Source organism: Podospora anserina, chromosome 1 (assembly GCF_000226545.1).
Source record: "Podospora anserina S mat+ genomic DNA chromosome 1, supercontig 1".
In the NCBI taxonomy this organism is placed as follows: Eukaryota; Fungi; Ascomycota; class Sordariomycetes; order Sordariales; family Podosporaceae; genus Podospora; species Podospora anserina.
The window spans coordinates 1,930,450-1,949,817 of NW_001914859.1; the positions used below are offsets into that span (position 1 = coordinate 1,930,450).

A 19,368-nucleotide genomic window follows, 5' to 3' on the forward strand; every position below is an offset into this window, starting at 1 on the left:
CATATAGTTGGTGGGAATATGTAGTAGTCGAAACGGCGGAGCTTGTCGGTTTCCTTGTGCAAGGACTGGAGTTGCCCCTCAAGTTCCTTTCGCCACTGCCAAACTTTGTCATCTGTGCAGGTCGAATATCCTGACGTCGACAGTGATGAGTCAGAGCTTATTCCAAGGGGGTCACGGTTGGACATACTCCCTAGCGCTCTTTTTATGCACAAAAGGCGGTATAATATAGCATGACGGATATCGTTGTAACTTGCCGCTCTGGCGTCCAAGGAATCAGGCAAGCTTGCCGTGACTACCTCTTGGTCTACCCATTGCTGCAATCGTTTTCTCCATCTCGGTTCCTAGTCCTGGTCGAATGGCCGGTTGATAGCTGGAGGCAAAGCCTCAAGAGTACTTTTGAGTATCAACGGGTCGTTGCCATAGGGGGGCATGATTAAATGATTAATATAACTTATGGCTGAGGGAGAGTCGCTGTGGATTTGAGTTCAAAGTAAACATCCGATGCTGGGTTGACCTGATTTGACCTGAGTTGAGAGAAATTGACGAGAACGTTGGAGAATCGTGGATTCCATTCAAATTCTGTTATCTGTCGCCTGTGCCGTCCTTCCCTCCCTAAGGTACTTGCGCTTTCCGTTTCCCAAATCCAAACAGCAGGCAAAGACCGGCCAAAGCAGAACAGTGAATGACAAATGGAAGCAGCAAAACCCGAGGGTTAGGGCTGAATCCATTCCGGAGGTTGCATCCCTAAATCCGAAAGCCGAACTCAAGCACTACATTGACCCGTCTGTAACCTGTTGACTCGGGAAGCAGCAAGCCAGGAGGTCGCTCTCCCCATTCACATCCCGCCGCCATGTCAGCATCTTACATCTCACCCCCTCCGAGATCATCCCATTTACGCGTTCACATCCCGGAGTTACCACACACTATTCTCCATCAACAAAAGTTCCAATAAAAACACTGCCACGGCATAAATAATCCACTGTCCACAACACACTCACAACCCAACGATTTTCCCCCTTCTAGCTACCTACCTAACCCCCCCCCCAACCATGTCCCTCACAGGCAAAGTCCTCCTCATAACAGGCGGAACGAAAGGCATCGGCCGCGCCACCGTCCACCGCGCAGCCTCCCTCGGCGCCTCCATCGTCTTCTCCTACCTCTCCCCAACAAGCAGCACTACCGCCTCCGAAATCGTCACCCAATCTGGCGGTCCCTCCCGCCTCCTCGCCATCCAAGCAGACGCCTCCAAATTAGACCATATTGACAAGCTTGTCCACGCTGCCGTGGACAAGTTTGGCAAAATCGACATCGTCGTCCCCAACGGTACACATTACCCCCTTTCCCTGACGAAACTTCGCGCTGACGGGCTTTTTATTAGCTGGAATAATGGGCATGGTCGACCTCGCCCACGCAACAGAAGACTCCTACGACGCTCACTTCAACCTCAACGTCAAGGGCGCGCTTTTCCTGGTGCAAAAGGCTCTGCCTTACTTCCCACCTGAGGGCGGGAGGGTCATCTTCATCTCGACCGGTCTCAACACGGCGAGTGGGGTAAGTCCGGGCTATCTGATCTATGTCGCGACAAAAGGGGCCATCGACCAAATGACCCGGGCTCTGTCAAAGGATTTGGCCAAGAGGAATATTACCGTCAATGCTGTTGCACCTGGACCAACAGGGACGGACTTGTTCTTTGAGGGCAAGTCGGAGCAGATTGTCAATTTTTTGAAGGATCAGAGTCCCTTTGGACGTTTGGGAGAGCCTCAAGAAATCGCCGATGTGATTTTATGGCTGGCATCAGAAGAAAGCAAGTGGGTGTCGGGACAGATCATCAGGGTGAATGGTGCCAACATGGTGTAAGTCAAGACATCAGTGGTGTATTGATGGGTGTGGTAAATGATCTCAGATGTTGCTCTTCCCACCCTTGAGTCAACTAATACGTGAATCGGAATCCCACCTGGCAATATGTTAGCACCGGCTATGCTATTCAAAACACTTGATACACGTACCGTTTGCTCCAAAACCTTTCCTGTCCTCCTCAGTGAGCGGTTGGCGAGGTAGAAATAGATAGTGAGAAGACCAACGAGCGTTATCATCAGCAAATGGGATCTACATGTCGTTAGCAATAATTGTACCAAAAAAGGATTGCCAACTTACCCTATAGATATCCAAACTGCGGTGGCGTAGTGTGGCGCCTCATAATTTTGGACAATGAAGCTACCAGCAATACCACCGGCCCCATTGAACATTGTACATGCCGCAGCAGTAAATATACGCTTCCATTGTCTGCTGCAATGTTAGCACAAAGGCCTACATCCTTTGCCGGCCGATAGACATACCCAACAACATTGTTAGCTTGATACGCAGTAAGCGCAGCCCAGTTAGCGACGTAAGCCCCCGTAGCCAAAAAGACGCCAAAGTAGCGAGCCCCTGAATTACCTGCAAACCCAAGCACAGCAAAGCCGGTGATGAGACAAGTGGCGTTGAATGTGATGACCGGCCCTCGTACCCGAAACCTGTCTGCGTACCAAGACGAGAGCAGCACAGGCACAATGGCGTAGTAATACGGTGGTGCCGAAAGAATGATGGCCGCGTCAGACGAGTACCCAAGCCCGTTCTGGAGGATGATGGGTACAAAGTATGCCAGGGCAGTCGACACGATATTCTGCATGAAGAACAAGCAGGCAAATGCCCAGATCTTCAGATCTTTGGCGTGCTTGAGAACCTCAACGATGGAGAACTTCTGAGGAATGACATCGCCGCGGTCCTTTTCGATTCTGCTGGCGACGATGTCGGCTTCTTCGCGTGTCAGGAAGCGGAAGCTCTTGTCGGAATTCTCAGGAAAATCAACCATCCTGGGTAGCAAAGTCAGTGTTTGTCGACCAAAATGAAAACAACAAAACAGAACAAAACATACCACCAATAGGTCACAATCCCAATAACACAGGTGCACACCCCCTTTGACCATCAGTCAGCAGCAAATTCAAAGCATTGAAGCCAAACACCAAGGCCATAAAACCTCAAAGCAACCCGCAAATCAAAAGGGGGCCAAGAGTAAACAAAGCCCACCCACCTGCACAACAAACATCCACCTCCACCCTTCCAACCCCCTACGCCCATCCAACCGATTCAACCCATAATTCACCAAACTCCCCGTCGCCAACACCACCACCTCCCCGCTCTGCATAAAAGCAAACCTCAACTGCTGCTCCCCCCTTGGATACCACGTGCTAATCAAGTACGCCAACCCCGGAAAGATCCCCGCCATCGCCGCCCCCAACAAAATCCTTAGCGCAATCATCTGCTGCCACGTTCTCACAAACCCCGTGCACAACGTGATCAACCCAAAGAAAAAAGTGATAACGGAAAACCATATCCTTGGGCCGAGGAGGCGAACCGCGATGGTGGAGGGGAGTTGGAAGATGATGGACGAGATGGTGAAGATGAAGATGGAGATGGAGAAGCGGTTGCCGACGTCGAGGCCGAGGTCGGTGAGCATCGAGGTTACGGCTGCCGAGGAGAGGACGCCCGAATCGAGGAGGTTGAGGGAGCAGAGGAGGCCGGCGATGGTGCAGAGGCGGAGGTCGACTTTGCGGCGGATGCGTTTGTAGGTTTCATTGTCGTTTTGGGGGTTGCTGGGGTCAGGTGGGTTGTGGGTGGTGTTGAGGGTGGCATCGCCGAGGTTTAGGGAGACGTTGCTGGCTTCACCGGTGGTGGTCTTTTTGTCCGTCTTGTTGTGGTGACGGTTGGGGGGCGGTGTGGGGGCCCCTGTTGTTCCGGGCGCGTCGAGTGCGCCGGTCGAGGATGCCATGGTGCTATGTCGAAAGTGTCGAGATGACTGTGCAGAGTTGGTGTTTTGGATTGGCGAGTCATCAATCTGACAGATTTCCTGTGCCCGACGTGTAAAACTCCCAGTTGGAAAGTGCTTGGATGAAAATATGCAGGGACGGCGGCAGGGTGGGGCTGTCGGTTGCGACATCGCACGGCGTCGGAGACAGGGCGGGAGCTTTTCGATCGGCAAATAGCGGCGTATCTTTTCCAATGTCTTACTTTTGACGTGTTACCTTCGGGTTTTTATTGAAGCAACAGCATCGGAGGTATCTGTGGGAGGTTGGAATGCACATCGCAGAGTCTTGGATCCGGGGGCAAACCCTCGGTAGTGCCTACCTTACTTCAAAAGGCTGCTATTTTGACGAGGTGAAGATGTCGGTTTTTGATCATGCCTTGTATGGGAGGAGGCCGGTCAGCGTGGATCAGTTGACATCAGATATAAGGTCTTGAAGGTAACTGAGCATATTCATTGAGAAATGCTGCTCAAGAGTGAATTCATGATGTCTCGGTTCATATATACGTTCATATATGTCGCTACATAAGGCAAGGAGGTATCTTAAACAAATAATGCCCACGAGCTGATATACCTTAAATAATCCAACAAATGACGACAGAAACAAGATAACCTCCTTTCACCCAGAATACACACCGATTCTTCAGTGTCCTATCCCAGCCATGACACGAAGGTAAGAAATATGAGGTGTGTTTGTCGTATCAAGACCACTATGATGCTCGGTCTTGACGCTCAGGCTGATGGGCTGTTGGTGAAGGTTGATGGGCTGTTGGTGAAGGCCGTTGGGGGCGGGAAAGCCTGGAGTTGGTCCGAAGTGATGGTGTCGGAGTGGTTCGCCCACAGTCACAAGCTGCGGTGTGTTCAGGGAGATTCTGCCGGTCGCCATGAACTGATCCGCGTATATCGTCCACTTGATTGTTGTCCCTGGGGTGGGCACTTTGGCCACCAGCATGGCGGGTTTTGCGCTTCTTGGACGGTTAGACGATCACACTACCAGAGTCGCTGTGATTGTACGCAACTGAGGCAACCGATCCCTCGTTGTCATTAACCATCGCTGACATGTTTGCGGATTGTGGAAAGCTGGTGAGGTTGGGTTCAGATTGTCCCGCAACCTGGCACCAATTTCCGAAGGAACTCGTTTGCTGTGTGTTGTGGCCTGGGGACTGCCGCAATTGGTGATCCTTGGTGAAATGTCCCCGTTGGGTTCCAAGTGTTGCCAGTATTCGGTTCGTCGGGTGGCGGAAGGGCAGTAATTCGTCGTTCCAAGAAAGTGCGCACACTTTGAAGTGTGGTATCGATAGGTCCATCGTCCTCCGTTGCGGCGTCTTGGAGGTAGCAACTTCGGTCATACCGTTGGTCCTCGGTGATGGTGACGAACCAGTTGAGGTCCTGTCTGTTCAATTGAATCATCCAGGGACCAGTTTTAGCCATAAGCTCCCAACATTTGGTTCCAGTCGTGAGGTTTTGCTGCTCGTCATCCGATTCTTGCTCAGAGTGGATGTCTTGAGGCTCGATTTGGTGAGTAGTTGATCTCAGAGCCGCCCATCTGCAAGTCTTCGTCCGTCATGTTGTTGACTAGAGTATGAAGCCCTTGGGTTGATAGTGAGTCAATAATGATGCAGAAAACCTTGGTGATTCGACAGACAATGGCAAACTCCGAAGGGATATGAGATCAAGGCGTAAGTAGTGTGAAGGTGGATGAATGTGTAATGGAAGCTGACTGAGAACGACATGGCATCAGTTTATGTGCCCAACGAAAGCAGGCTACCCAGGTGATTCATTCGAGTTGCTCGGTAACCGGTTCAACAAAGCAAACAAGTGTGCTAAAATTTCAGAGCCTGGCATACAGAGCAGCAGTGATAGACACATAAACAAACAAAATAAGCAACTCTATTGATCAAATTTTGGTGCCTAGTAATACGGAATGCGAAAGCCTAGTGCCACGTAGGGTAAATTACTGTTTCGCTGGTTCCACTTTTTAAATTCAGAGTGCATCGCATACACATGCTACGCATGTTTTACCATCCTGAATCTTGGAATGGATCTCCAAAACTTGAGATAGTATCTGGTGCAAGATAGAGTTCAAGGATGGATTATTATTGACCTCGCCTCCAATCGCCTTGGAAATTCTGCGTTTTTTTTGTACTCCGTGCCTGTGTCTCTTCACCACCATCCCACAGGTTGTAGCTGCTTGAGAGCGCTGGCTCGTCTTGGTGTGTTGGATCGAGCCCATTGTCCACCTCGGGTTTGAGAATTGAGGTACTGCCCACGGGATCTGGGTAGTGCATTGGTATATCATTCTGGTTCTCACCAATTGAGCCAAAATTGAAGTCAAAAATGCTGTCCAACTCATCGCGTTGATTGGGAAGAGATTAGTCGACAGTGGTTAACGATGTCACTTCCAGATCAAAGGTCGGGCAATTGGCGTTGGTGTCTAAACGGAGAAGTTACTCAAATATTTCTGGCACCTTCTCTTCCAAAATCTTGACCATGAGATCCTCTATTCTCGCGATTGAACTCGGCGGGAGGGTGGCTTCACATCCAATCGAGCGGCTTTGCCGAGAACAGCAATCGCCGGTTTGCCGATCATGATGTTTACAAGACAGGGCCATTGAACCGAGATCTTAGAATTCGTGTTCGTGAAGAGTTGAAATTTGACCAACTGCTGTGATGATAATTTCGGTCCAGGAATGAGTTGTGGGCTCTGAGGCAGTGGAAAGCGCCACGTTGTATCATGGATTTATAATACTTGCGACAGAACGTGGGCTCTTCAAGTCTGCTCTTTGAGATGGTAATTCTTTATGTAGCCATTTCCTATGTTACTTGACATGAAGCTGTCACTGAGAAGTAAACAAAAAGGGACGTTGACAACATGATCATTTCATAGGATTGTGGAAACAAAGGGCAATTTGCAAAGAATTATATGATGACCACTTACTCAGGCATGTTTTTTTGAGCCCTGCATCGCATGAAACCTCATACATTGCAAACATCAACTGTTTCCCACGATCCAAGAGGAACCTGTGAGGGTTAGGGATCTTGTTCCACGACGTTGATGCCAAGCCAAGCCACCTCAGCCCTAAAATCTGGGGTACAGCCCGATAACGCCGATTGGATGCACCGGTCGCCGCTTTTCTGATGACGGGACTCTGAGATCAACCGCGTGTCTCAGACACCGACGTTTCCGAGAATAGTAATCCTCCATTATACATCTCGACCTCCAAAGCCACGTCTTCAACACTCTGTCCCCCAGATCTTTGCTTCGGCACACGCGCGCAAGCAAAACCCCTGCCCAGCAGACGCGCGCCAACCAACAACCAGGCGCAAACAATGAAGCAACCAACATCCCCCATCACCCTCCCACCACAACCTGACCCAGCCGTCCAAGAAACCTCCTTCGAGCCCGATGCCAGTCCGATGCTCTCCCCCCATCGAAACGATGAAGAAAGCGCCCCAAATTATGGCTCCGTCCCACGCGCGTCTCCAACATCCACGCCTCCACCAGCACCAGCCCGCGCGTTGGCCCCTGATCTCCTCAGAGGTCTGCTAATGGCCTTCATGGCCCTCGATCACACCTCCCTCATGCTGCGCTCCTGGCCCCACGCTACCGCGATCGACGGCGAGAACGATTCAGCCCCTGTCCACGAATGGAACCGTCCTGCCGCATACGTCATCAGAACGCTCACACATCTCTGCGCACCGGGGTTCACATTCTTGCTGGGGATGGGGGTGGTATATTTCGGGAGATCGCGAACTTCTCGTCCGCCAGATAAGAGATGGACGACGGGGCAGTTGGCGTGGCACTTCTTTGTCAGGGCGTTGGTGCTGACGGCGATATCAACTATAATGGGGCTGGCGGTCTCGGGCGGGAAGGTGTGGTTTCTCAACATGGTGTTGTTTAGTCTGGCGGTGGATTACCTTCTCGCTGGGTTAACGTGGATGGCTGTGGCCAAGACGGAAAGATTACTCGCGTTTGCGTTGCTGAAGGTCCTGCCGTTGAGGAAGAAGGATGATGTGACTGAGCCGTTGCTTCCTGGGCCTCAGCCGAGGTTGCATGGTGAGGAGGAGATGGCGCCTGATGTGGAGATTATCAGGGCGGCAGATATTTCGTGGCATATTCATAATGTGTTCCTGGCTATTGGGGCAGCGGTGATGATCTGGTGGAATATCTGGCTCAGCCCTACCGGAGGGAGGTGCGGTGTCGATCCTACACCGAGGCTGCCGGGGAGCGATTGGATCAAGATTTGGTTCTACCCTATCATGGACGAAAGAGTCAAGTCTGGGTTTCCGCCTCTAGCATGGATGTCGTTCGCGGTTCTGGGATTACTCTATGGGAGGATCATCCTGGCGCGGGCGTGGAGTCCAAAGGCTATAACGTTGGGCAATGCTCTTGCCAGTCTAGGCTTTACTCTGGTGTTTGTCTTCGCCAGGATCTTTCACGTCGGAAACCTGTCTGAGGGGTGCTTGAGCATGGCGGAGCACCAACAGGGAGGGGACCAGTATCTTGCCTCGGTCAAGTCCTTCTTTTACCTGACCAAGTATCCCCCTGATGTAGCCTTTTGGGCTTTTACCATGGCAGGTAACCACCTTTTGTTGGCGCTTTTTGGCGCTCTTCCTCCATTGTTTGCGAGCAAGGCTTTCCATGTCCTGCTGGTCTATGGAACATCGGCGCTGTTTTTCTACATTGTCCACATCTTGATGCTCGGGGCTCTATCGCTCCCCGTCATTGCGCTCATTGGCAGGGAGGTCAGCGATCCTTTCACCAAGCAACCTGTTCGGGGAGTTGATCAGTTGTGGGGCTTCTTTTTCAGTTGGGGGCTGCTGCTGGCGATACTGTATCCTCTCTGCAGGTGGTATGGAGGATTCAAGAAGGCGAAGGGGCCTGATTCGATATGGAGGTTCTTCTAGAGGTCTGCGTTGACGGCACGGGACTTGGATACATGGATAGATTGAGGCATCCGAGTATATTACAGCTACAAAAATAACCGCTGTATAATGTTTGGGTCCTCAATACTGTCTGCTCCGATCTTGGGTCTGTACCTGACCCCTTCCATGTAGGTCCATGTCGACAAAGCACAACACCACGTCATACTATTCTGCAACGCCATGCACCCAAGGCTCTCATGCTGCGTAGGTATTATTATAGACTTCCCTCGGTCTCATCCCAGATGTGGCCGCTCGAGCTCAATCATACGGTCCTCCCATGCCGAGCAAATGCGGCTCAGCCTCTTCCCGCGCTGAGCGTTCTGACTCGAGCGCTTGACGAAGATACTGCAACTCTTCGGAGAGACGAACAATCTCGAGCGCCGCGGCCTCCATGGTGCTGCGGTGGGCGTCTCCGCTGGGGCTAGGAGGGGCTCGGCCACTGTTGCTTTGGCGTTCCTGCCGCTGGCTGTTTGCCGAAGTCTGGCCTTGGCTACCCACAGGTTGAGGATGATGGGGATAACTAAGATTGGGAGAAGCCAAGCGAGGTTGTTCTATCGGCTGGTAGGAAATATTAGGCCATATACTTTTCAAGATGGAAACAACGGTTACCTACAGATATCGACGCTTCGCCGGTCCTCATTTTCATAGCCTGCCACGAGCCCACATGGATCGCTAAATCGTGAAGACGGGTCACAATACACTGTGGCACCTCGCCGCTGGTAGCAACACTGAACCCCTATATGATTGTCAGAAATCATGGGACTTTATAAAGGATAATGTAGGCCGCCAACCCCCCTCCCTACCTGATCGGTCCCGTTCAAGGAAGGGTAAATCGATACAAACCAAAGTTCAGCAGGAGCTCGATTCGATGTTTGGAATTCTTGGGCGTTTGGGTCGATAATTCCTGGTGATGTGAAAGGCGGTTAGTACCTAAGGCTAGGTAAGGTAAGGTAGTTATATTTCCCCCCCTCCGAGGCTCGTAGATATATGTAAGTAGGTACTAGGCAGTACCAGCACTGTTACAAGCATAGTAACAGAGACAACGGAAAGGTTCGAGGCTGGTCAACAAGAGAGTTGAAGGATCGATCAGTTGCGACATACTAATATTCAGAGCGCTGGGCATGAATCCAGTTTCCAACATTCGTTCAATATGCGCCTCTACTTGAGCGCCTGCAGCCGCGCCCGAACCGGTGTTGTTGTTCATTCTTGGCGTTTGTGAACGCCCTTGGGAGCAAGCACGCACGAAGAACACAAGGTAAAAATGGTGTATACACGCATTGTACGTGAGCCTGGGAGAGGTCCTGGACAGCGAAAGTCGAAGATTACGGGCAGGGTGATAAGGAGCGCAGGAGAGAAGAGTGAGAGAAGAGAATTCAAGGCCGGTAAGACTTTTCAAATGTGTGACTTGACGGTGGCTTGGAAAGGTTCGAGGCTACCTCTTTTGCAGTCCTTATCTCGTGGCTTTATTTGCGAGATCTGCGTGATTACATACATGTGAGTGGATCTGTCTGCCACCATTGAGGGAGTTACCGCGGTGCGTATCCCTCAGCAGGCAGTCAAGGTTTGAATCAAGCTTTTCGTGTCTCACCGTGGCCCATTTGTGGACAGGGCACGTTGTTGCACTTTGTTTTGAGCCTCAACAGCCTATCACGCCTTTTCCCAACGACCGAACAAATGTTCATGCGGTTGACAAGACGCGTATGCCTATTCGCGTCGTTTAAAGTTTGGAAAAGAGCTACAAACATAACGCTATCAGAAAGTTATACCAATCCAAATTCAACCACATCCCTCCCCATCCCCAAACCTCACCTTCCCTCGCACCAATAACACGGCAGAGTGAAACCAGCCAATACCCCCCCTCTCCAACCCTTTCCAGATGGAGAGGCAAAGAACAAGACCCCAAGACAGCAACAATATCACCGCTTTGCACACCCACCATACCAACCCCAATATACCCATTCTTTGTGCGAAACGGCACCGTATTCGCAGTCCTCACAAACGGGTTATCCTCCATTTCCCACTGGCGGTCCCAACTCTGTGCTTCATAGACCATCCTAGCGGTAAATATCATGTCTGACGGATCCAGGGTTTCACTCCTTTCCTCATCCAAAATAGATCTCAACATCTCTTTTGCTCTCTCCAGGTTCATGTCTCCGCGTTCACGTTCCAACTCTTTTCTGAGATAAAAGTCATCCGAGGTGACCAACATCAGTGCATCCACCAGAAACAGGATACTTTCCGGTTGAACGACAGACTTTGGCTCAGACGCAAAGACGCCGCGCTGGGCGGTTGTCTCCTCGAACAAGAGGCGGAGCACCGCTTGCACTATCCAGAGGCCATTTCTTGGGTCCTTGCGTGGCGGCTCGCACAGCGTGGTGCACAGAGTTGTTTCGGCCTTTTCGTCAAAAAGGAACTCCGCGACAGATCTGATCCGGTACCGTTGCCAGCTTGGGGTCAGTTTGTTAGTCTCGGGAGGCATGGGGCGGTAGGCTTGCACTTCCGCCACCTCGTCCATCACAATGCCATGAACCCGCAGAGTTTTCCTGTCGACAATGATGGATCTTGCCGCGGATGGGGCGCCGCGATTGGCGTGGTGGTAATTCCTAATCGGGAAATTCTTATGACGAACGCAATCGGGAAACCCATGATGGAAGCTTGAACTGTGAGTCCGACTGGACGTCTGCAATGGCGATAAAAAGTTGGGCAAGGTCGCTTGTCATACGGACCATGTTGGCGGTGAAACTTGTGTAGACTTCAGCCACGGGTGCATCATAGTCTATCTTAATGCCAATGTCGGCGATATTAGCCAGACCTTACAGCTTGTCTCTTGGGTCAAAGCAATCTCGAACGGCAGTGCGCAAAACCAGTGAACTTAGTAGCACATAAGGATTCGTGTTGGGAAACCTTCTCAGCCTGCGAGTGATGATAATGTCTGTGATCCAAGTATTGGCTTCGATATCGAGAAAGACGCTGCTGACCGTCTTCCCAACTTTGGTACCGACGCCCTCTGGAACTGTATTAGAGTGGATAATAGCGTTAATAGGCTTGCTCCATATCCAGTCGGTTATCCTCTCAATATCCTGAACGTAGCATACATGGTCTCCAATGATCAACAATGTTTCGGGCGAAAGAACAGTCTCCTGAAATGTCCACACACGGCTCCAATACACGCGCTGATAGAAAACCGGAGTCCAGAGGAGGGTAATGATATCGCCCAGCTCATCAACCGTGTCGACATAGGACTTGTCCTTGAGCGGCGTCAACCTGGGGTTTTCGCCCTGCATGTCGGGATGTTCCAAATCCTGGCAAAGCGTGTTGAGGAAGCGAAACACCTTGGCGTCGTGTTCTTCAGCCTCGGAGCCAAGAAGACAAAGAGCCTCGTGGCACGGGGTGTAAATCGACCCCATAAAGCAAACCTGGTCGTTGCGCTCGGGGATGATGCACTGATTGATGCAGATAGCATCAACCCATAGCGGACGGGAGGAGAATTCGGATTAAGAAACCACTTCAGGGCAAGCACGAGGTTTTGGGTCGCTTGGAAGGGCAGCCCATTGACCGTGATCTCTTCGGTAATCGATGCATTGCCCCAAACATAAGACAGAGCATAGTAACCTGTTCTTGTCGTCGCCTTATCGAAAGGGTCTGCCCAGAGCCGGCAGGCGATGGGTTCACCGGGTGCTGATGTGACCGAGAGGAGACGGATGCTGAATGATGATGAACCATCCTCATTCTGAGTTGAAATGGGAAGTGGAATTGGGTTGTAGAGTTGCGCCGCAATCTTGAAGTTTGGGCTGGCCATGTTGCTGTTGTGAATTTCGGGTTTGCCAGGTGGTAAGGAAAGAGGTCGCGGCGTGTGGGCCCCATGCAGGCTCTCAAAACACTGACCTTCATCGTCAGAACTCCGAAAAGCATCTTGGTCATATATCAACATTGACTTTTGTATTGCCTTTCCAAACCGCCGCTCGCTTAACAAAATAATTGCAACCCTAGCAATTTCCCCCTTGGCCAACAGCTCACAAGTCACCACCTCCTGCAAAAAGGACCAACACTGATACCAAAAATGCCAAAAGCAATTCCAATACATCATTCACATGCTGGAAATGACTGAGCCGCCCACGGCGAGACTCGAACTCGCAACATTCAGATTAAAAGTCTGACGCGCTAACCAATTGCGCCACGCGGGCTGTTGACAAGCTTCCGATCATGATTGGCTTGTCGTTGCCAGCCCTGTTCAGCACAACCCTTTATGAATCCCTCCATATCCTCCTCAACCCACAAGCCCAAGTCGCCATTAAACATGAGGTCATTCCCCTTGGCATCAACAACCGGAACCCATCTCACCACTGTAGAAGCATCCCCATGAGCCCCTCAGAGTACCTTGATTTTTGACCAACGTGATTCCAAACATCATTCCACTCCCTGACTCATGAATAATGAATCGCGGGCCGAATCTTGACAATGACCATATCTCGTTCCTTGTTCCTGGTCGTCACGTCGGTTGATCCCAAATGCAACTTCCCCGAGCACCACAAACGCCTCAAATCCTACCCGCCAGCAGCCGCAAGCCACAGCGGAATGCATACCCGACCTGAGGGAAGGGAGGGAGAAAAGCTGTCAACCTTCAAGCCTTCAGTTCCATCCCCAACGGTCTTGTGACAAAAGAACCCGTACAGCTCAGATTCCAGCCCTGAACAATGACTTCCTCACCATCATTTTCAGCCTCCTTTGTCACATCAAAACCTAAATTTCAGCCCCCCCAGCCCCTGCCCCAGCCGCACACCTGATGACGTCACTCCCCTAAGTAACCCCAAGGCCGAATTCGCCCAACCCACCACGCAGCGGCAAAAAAAAAACAACCGCTCGTGACGCACCTAGGGTCCAACAGGCGCATGTCCCAGCTTCCCGGATCGAAATGGCACCACCCCATCTCCCAGGATACCACCACTAATAACTAACCCATTGTCCCCTCATCAACGGAGCATTTTAACGATCCGATCTCGCATCATGTGGCTCAACACCAAGCAAGGAACAAGCATATAACAAACAAACTGTTCATCTGATCAATTCAGCAACAGGCATTGCCCTGCTCTACTTGCTTTTGCTTTTGCCTCTTTCTCCTCGTTGTTGTAGGCTACCTCTCTCCCATCTTTGCAAGTAGACATGGACGACACCGCGGTGACAATAACGCCCAACGTAGGGAGTAATCATAGATCCTATCTACATAAGGTCCCTTATTCTGCACCAAACAACCCAAGTTCCAGAACCTCCTCCTTTCTCCATCAGAATAATAAACAGAAAGCAACAGAAAGAACCAAATGGGAAGTTTTCTTCTCCGGTGAAGTCAAGTAAGAGTAAAACAACAACAAAAAAAAAGACAATAAAAAAATAAAAAGCAATCCTGTCAAAATAAAAGTACTTAAACGCCACGATCATGTAGTTTGTCCCAATGCCCGTCCCCCAAATAAAAATCACATACTACCCCTTTGATCCCAGTGCCAGTATACAGAGCGATTGTGTGGTTATTTTTCGCTCGACTGTGCCAGAAAAAGCTTCTCTCTATGCCCTCTCAAAGGCACCCGAGCGTGCCGGTTGGGAGAAAAAAACCAAGGGATGTCATGTCTTCTCTCTTTTCTTTTCTTATCCCATGAGCCGCCAAACCGAGATGCGCGTCGTGGTATCGTTTAAAAATAAAATGCAAGAAGCGCTAAACAAAGGTGCGCAGCAAACGCCGGTGTCCTGTAAGATCATTCCCAAATTATGATGTGTTTTTGAGCGGGGAGTCTCGTATCTCCCTGTGCCCGGTTCTGTTGGTGCTTTCGTCGAGGTGAGGTATTGGTTTGAAGTAATGGATAGTTTTGTCGGCGAAGCAGTGCGTGCACCATGCCCGTCTGTTGTCCGGTGGCAGTAGCCACTTCATCGGGCGTCCACGAAATGTTCGAATCCTCGATCCATCGTCCCGAAGCATTCCAGCATAAAACCTGAATTATTTCTTTGCGCGGCTGCTAGAGGCGGTGATTTTGCTCGTCGTCATAAGATCGCCGATGTATTTTTGCAGAAACTTGTTGTGGTTGTCGAGCTTGTCATGTTCCTCCTTGACGGCCTCTATTCGGTTGAACAACACAATGAGCGAATCCTGCAGCGCTTTTGCGTGCCTATACAGCTGTTAGCCAATGCCTGGCGTGGTCTTTGGTTCTTGTCGCGATGCGCAGCCAGGACTGACCTTTGTAGCTCTTGTCTGGCTTCCTTTCCCAGATGCTCAATGTCCTCGCTCGTTCTTCTCGGGCTCATGCTCCTCACATCATCTGGCGCAAAGTCTGTTTCCATCGGTCCGACAGAAGCATCCCGAGAGACAATCATGGTGCCACTGCTCTTTCGACTGGGGAGGCGAGGTCGTGTTGGAACGGGTCCATGAAGGGCATCGATATGGTCGCGCGATGTGCCGGAGCCTGAATCCGACCAGTCTGGGCTCCGAGATTTCTGCGGGCTAAGGTCACCCATGATAGAGGTGTATAATCCAACTGCGGTATCCGTCGACGAGTGGGTGCAAGATTTTCGTCGATGGGCTGTGGTTGAGCCGTAGGGGAGCGGTGTGTGGGAATGTCGGGCTAGTGTTGGATGGTCCGTCTTGGTAGAGCCGTGTATGTATGTAATGGAGGGAAAGAAGACTAATAAGAAAAGCCAGCTCCTCCTTCACCGTCACTTAAGCTAGCTTGCTATTGCCACCATTCGCCAATCTGCGTGGCACAGGGCTGAAGTGTCGTTGTAGTGCTTGGAGTAAGCGGAGAGAGAGGGCCGGGAGGGCGTGGCAGAGAGAGAAAGTTGCAGCACAACTCTGTGTGGGAACTAGAGAGGGGGTGTTTGGTGTGAAAAAAGGGTAGCGCAGGGAGGTGGCAGCGAAACACTGTCGCGCTGGTGGGTCGAGGGCTGCCGTCGTGGGTTCAAACTCGTGGTGGATGTCGTGGGTCCCCGCGGAGGCTTGTTGGGGTGGTCACTGGTGGGAGGGCAATAAAAGGGGACCAACACAAGCCCACAGTTAAAGATGTGTCACGCCCCAAGAAGCGACGGCGGAAACTTCCGGCAGAAAAGAAAGCCTCCGTTTACCGTTTGGAGCTTGTTTGCGAAGAACGGGTAAGCTGAGAGGTTGGCGTGCTGGTCAGGAGATGAAAAGGTGAGCAAGCGTCCTGTTTTTCCCTCCCGCGATCAGCAAAGACGTGCCTTGCCGTGGTGGATTTTCTCGGCGTCCAAGGGCGGGAGGGGGTATCTAGCTCGCTGGCTCGGTTGTGGTCACAAGGAGCGGAGGGCCGGGGGCCTGTTTTGGGTTGCTTGCTGCGGAAAGCGAAACGTCGATCGGAGGGAGTAGGTAGAGAGAGACTGGCGATTAGCCGCGCGAGCGAGTGGTTGTCGCTTGTGAGTACGAGGCTTTTAAGGTCTTTCGATGTCAGGATAGGTAAGGTATCTGGATGTCTGGATATCTGGATAGTACACAGGAAGGCTCAACCGATGTCGATTTGGTTGTTCTCGTGGCACCTGTCTTGTCTCTGTCCCTTTCTTCCCCAGGCGCCACATGCGCGGGTCCATGGCCGACTCCTCCGCCGAAAAAAGAGTTGGCCTTTCTGCCTCAGGCAGTGGTCCCCTGCTTTTCCTGCCGTCGGTTTTTTCCAGGGTTAGCACGATGTCGTCAGTCCACCACAGCGGATAGGCGCTTTGATTGGCTGCGTCATGCAGCCCACCACGGCCAAACCCCCCAAGGTCCGACAAGGGTCAGCAGTTCATGATGAAATGGCTGCAGATTTTCATGGGAATCCCCATTCCTCCAGTCTGCCCAACAAGCGAAATGCCATTTGTCCCCACCCACCTCGCGGCCGACCCCCTCATCCGGCACCTGTGGAAAGAGCTTCCTTTTTGCTTCGACACATCAGGTACATTATTACCCTGCAGATGTCAATCCGAGCCCATCAAACTTTTCTTCCCTCCTCCTCTCTTTTTTTTCCGAGCTGTTTGCATTGCTCGCCCTCTTCCAGCTGCGTCATGGGTTACACCGTCGCATCCCGCTCTGCGGTACATAGGTCCACGGTAGTGTCACCGGACACCCAACCCACCATAATAATTCGACAGTGTTTCTCCCCAAGCTCTTCAACCACCAGAGTCATCCAAGGCAAGGCATTGCCAGTCAGCAACTAACTATACCTCTCCTAATGAGATGAACATAGGGAGGAGAGGAGAGGATAGGATAACAGGGAGTACAGATGGCACAGCACTGTTGCGCTGTGACCACTCGATGGGCATGTTTGCCAAACCCTTGCAGTCGTCGTTCCCTGTTTTGGCGACCAAAATCCAACCGTCCACACCGTTGTGTCTCTCCCCCCCACCCGCCGCTGACGAATCGACACCGTGGGAACCGGGATAAGACCCTGAAAGCCGCTTCGCACAGTGCTGGTGTACGCGAGGTGCCTCATGCGTCTGAACACCGCTGTCGGCACTGGGGAAGTTGGTGTCCCATACACAAGCACTGATTCTGCGAGCAGGAGGCGTCGACGAGGACTGCCACTACCCTTCAGTCATCAAACATCGACATGTCGACATGCCCGATACTGTCTGTCACAGAAAGACTCCAAACCTTTGCATATTTAGCCTTTATTGGTTCCCACTCCTCCGTCTATCTTGGGTGCTTCCAAGAAGTTTGTCCACCACACCACCACGCAACGTGTAAAGCCAAGCTACACGGGCAAGGTAGCCGTGAAAATAACCACGGCAACACGGTACCCGAGCGCGGAATTTGGTGTCAGGGGAATGCCAGATGGAAACCGATCAGCATCTCATCGAGCAAGACATTGGTGTATATCATCGGTACGATGTACAGATATTCACCCCCAGACATTGCACAGATGGGTTTCCCAGCCAGCCCTCAGCACGTCTCGCACTGTGTCCACGACCGTCGATCATCCAGTCCAATGTCCGCAAACCAATCTCTCGCCAGAAAACTTGACGCGGGATCAACCCTACAGACCACCCCTCGTTGGTTACACCGTGTCACCGACTCAGCTGCTTTCCCCGCTACACAATTTACCTCGCCCCCGAACAGCCCGCCATAACGTCAGTCTAGCGGTGGACTCACCACACACGGCAAAGCTCCCCGTCCTATCACCTTCTCCATTCCGTTATGACCTGCTCCTGTGCTTCTCGTGAGACCACGACATGGTCAACACGCTGTGGGATTCTCACACGTCTTGAACTGTACAAGTGGCCGGTGACAGCACACGGTAAACACTCACCGACGCCCCTCCCCTCACCTCGGCCCAGTTATCAAAACCTTTGAGGACACAATAGGTTTGCTTCCTTGGGCGCAATCGGCAATTCGGCACTCTGCCCATAGGTGCCAAGACCATTTCCTAGAAACTGGGCGCCCTGTTGCATATCTTGTCGTGATGGACTTTTCTCCGGCGGGATAATACCTCCGGTCTGGGAGTCTGGGCACACCGTCGTTGATGAGGGGAGGACTGCGATCCTCGGACAACCCATTACGGCATCCCTGGTCTTGGCCCTTCGCACTATCACCAACCTCAGCGCAACACTAGACTTGAAGTGTCCAAGATGTATCTCTGCACAGCATGTCGTTTGGTATTGGGCGAGGCTAGATCGTGATAGGAACCCACGATCCACTCTAGTCTTGCTGCTGCCTGTATCAACTGATGCTGCTGCACCTGACATGCATAGTTTTTTCCCACTAGCCGTCTACCTACAGGATCATGTTCTGCAGTGCTACATGCTGTGTCACTTTGCAAAGATCTTTAGGCTGTGAAGAGAGCTGAGAAATCAAAATAGGTTCATAGCCCCTAGTGGCTCAGTTAGGAACTATGTATTCTAGTACCCCTCCTCTTCATGAAGATGATATGGATTTCACGATCGAACAATCATACCAGTGATCGGGTTTCGTAGTTGCTATGAGGAAATCCAGCCGCAGGACTACCGCAGACGTCAGCAGGGCGCAGCGTAGGTACCGTTGGGGTAGGGTAAGCTGAGCGGGACGTGCCGCCCCCGGTTCTTTGATCGTAGTAGAAAGAACTATGGTGTAACAAAGTCTTTGTTGCTGGCTACATTGCACCTTTGTGCAATACAGATACATGGGATATTTGGTCAGTTTCAACCCACGTCTTTTTGAGATATCAGGTACTTGGTGATGTTTTTGGAAAACTCTGGGGCCATGATCTCCGGCCACGTCACGTGGTAGATGCAAAATACGAGATATGATGGGTCGGGAAATTTGATGATCAATATAGGAAGTATACGTTGGATGTGTTTTCTCCACTGTGATCTCTCTCGTTGTCGTGGCGGCTATTGAGTGGAAAGGCGGGTTGAACTACGTGGATGGTATCTTGCATGGGGAAAGTCCGCAGTGTTAATTCAAGCTTACGTATGTTCTGTGAAATCTCCGAGGGCTCCGATGTTGCAAGGTTTGGGAATGGAGATTAGGTCAATCCTATGATATGAAAAAGAGCACGTGGGCATGTGAGGGATGGGGATGGGGACTGATCGGCTGAGGCAAAAAACGGGTTGGTGGTGATCTGGTAGATCTGGAGACGAAACACGAGGTATAGATCTAA

The 19,368-nt window shown here is 51.4% G+C and overlaps 5 protein-coding genes across 5 annotated transcripts, besides 1 other annotated feature; 2 read left to right on the top strand and 3 right to left on the bottom strand.

Annotated features, from left to right (window-relative positions):
- Window positions 1-1,049: 1,049 nt before the first annotated feature.
- On the top strand, window positions 1,050-1,857 carry PODANS_1_5490 (uncharacterized protein; the record flags this gene model as incomplete). The annotated part of the gene is made up of 2 exons (XM_001912720.1): window positions 1,050-1,323; window positions 1,379-1,857. 2 exons carry the CDS (start codon window positions 1,050-1,052, stop codon window positions 1,855-1,857), a joined length of 753 nt encoding a protein of 250 aa, XP_001912755.1.
- Window positions 1,761-3,976, bottom strand: PODANS_1_5500 (uncharacterized protein; the record flags this gene model as incomplete). Its single annotated transcript, XM_001912721.1, has 4 exons — window positions 1,761-2,106; window positions 2,155-2,283; window positions 2,337-2,955; window positions 3,067-3,976. 4 exons carry the CDS (start codon window positions 3,974-3,976, stop codon window positions 1,761-1,763), a joined length of 2,004 nt encoding a protein of 667 aa, XP_001912756.1.
- A 3,195-nt stretch (window positions 3,977-7,171) lies between these two features.
- On the top strand, window positions 7,172-8,749 carry PODANS_1_5510 (uncharacterized protein; the record flags this gene model as incomplete). The annotated part of the gene is made up of 1 exon (XM_001912722.1): window positions 7,172-8,749. One exon carries the CDS (start codon window positions 7,172-7,174, stop codon window positions 8,747-8,749), a length of 1,578 nt encoding a protein of 525 aa, XP_001912757.1.
- A 3,277-nt stretch (window positions 8,750-12,026) lies between these two features.
- On the bottom strand, window positions 12,027-12,566 carry PODANS_1_5520 (uncharacterized protein; the record flags this gene model as incomplete). Its single annotated transcript, XM_001912723.1, has 1 exon — window positions 12,027-12,566. The coding sequence occupies one exon, from the start codon at window positions 12,564-12,566 to the stop codon at window positions 12,027-12,029; it is 540 nt and encodes a 179-aa protein (XP_001912758.1).
- A 311-nt stretch (window positions 12,567-12,877) lies between these two features.
- Window positions 12,878-12,951, bottom strand: a tRNA (tRNA-Lys).
- Window positions 12,952-14,750: 1,799 nt separating this feature from the next.
- On the bottom strand, window positions 14,751-15,265 carry PODANS_1_5530 (uncharacterized protein; the record flags this gene model as incomplete). The annotated part of the gene is made up of 2 exons (XM_001912724.1): window positions 14,751-14,908; window positions 14,989-15,265. The coding sequence occupies 2 exons, from the start codon at window positions 15,263-15,265 to the stop codon at window positions 14,751-14,753; spliced, it is 435 nt and encodes a 144-aa protein (XP_001912759.1).
- Between the last annotated feature and the right edge of the window lie 4,103 nt (window positions 15,266-19,368).